The 973-nt window shown below is 49.0% G+C and overlaps 1 protein-coding gene across 1 annotated transcript; it reads right to left on the reverse strand.

The window, feature by feature from the left end:
* T310_8085 (uncharacterized protein) lies at positions 1 to 771 on the reverse strand (the record flags this gene model as incomplete). The annotated part of the gene is made up of 4 exons (XM_013469123.1): positions 1 to 102; positions 167 to 535; positions 565 to 609; positions 763 to 771. Coding segments are annotated over 4 exons (525 nt in total), but the record flags the coding sequence as incomplete, so codon positions are not given.
* Between the last annotated feature and the right edge of the window lie 202 nt (positions 772 to 973).

Below are 973 nucleotides of genomic sequence, written 5' to 3' on the forward strand. Positions count from 1 at the left end.
TCGCCAGCGATCGACCTCCTTCTCGTGGGCCTTCAGCCGCTGCTGGTACTGCTCCGATAAGGATTGCTCCAACGCGGCGATGGACGGCCCGGGAGTATTGCACTGTAACAGTTCAATTTACTCAAGTGTGCAGCGACAACAAACGAGACGAGGTCGCTCGACTCACCTTTCCAGTCTTCACAGCTGACTCCAACGCGGCCCGCAGCTGAGCGGCGCTGTCCGACTTCTTGAAGGGGATACCGTAGAGCTGCAACTGCGCCGTGATCCATGGCTTTGTCGCAGCACGGACACGAGCAGCAGAGGCGTTTTTGCGAAACAGCAGTCTCAATTCTGAAAGGGGCGCTCGAGAGATGCCGCTGGCCTGGATGCCATCCTTGCCGTATGTGAAGACGCCAGATCGCACAGGTTCGGGTGAGAAAAATAGAAATCCGTAGCAAGCATGAAGGATATTGGTCAGTTGGGAGGAGCTTAATGGGGGTTGCATGCAAGTGACATGCGAGTGACATGCACGGTCGATCGTTTTCTTTACTCCGTACTGTACGCTGTTTGTACCGCCCCACTCACTCGCTTGGCACAAAGATTAACATATGCCGCCGTAGTTAGGGATTGCTGGAATTAAAATAGATAATTTTGTTTATTTCTAACCTAATCAAGTAAATCCTGGAGTCATCCTCACCTCAAATTAATATGTACGCAAACGCTCCAAAACATTGATTACTTAGATATCTACAATCGAGCTCGCTACACTCCGCCACAAAATACCAACAACATAATTCTGATAACGTTGCTAAGCGGGGCTTACAACGGTTCTCCACTCCTTCGTCCCGCATGTAAATTGCCCTAGGCTCCAAGATTTGGATATCCACCGAGGTATAGATCTGTACACGAATGTAACAGTGATTCTTATTAACTCCACTAGCAAGAAGAATATTAGCTATTTGTGATACACTATTATGTCTTGGAGGGCTTCCTC

The sequence above is a fragment of the Rasamsonia emersonii genome (assembly GCF_000968595.1).
Source record: "Rasamsonia emersonii CBS 393.64 chromosome Unknown ctg1118621760648, whole genome shotgun sequence".
Taxonomy (NCBI): Eukaryota; Fungi; Ascomycota; class Eurotiomycetes; order Eurotiales; family Trichocomaceae; genus Rasamsonia; species Rasamsonia emersonii.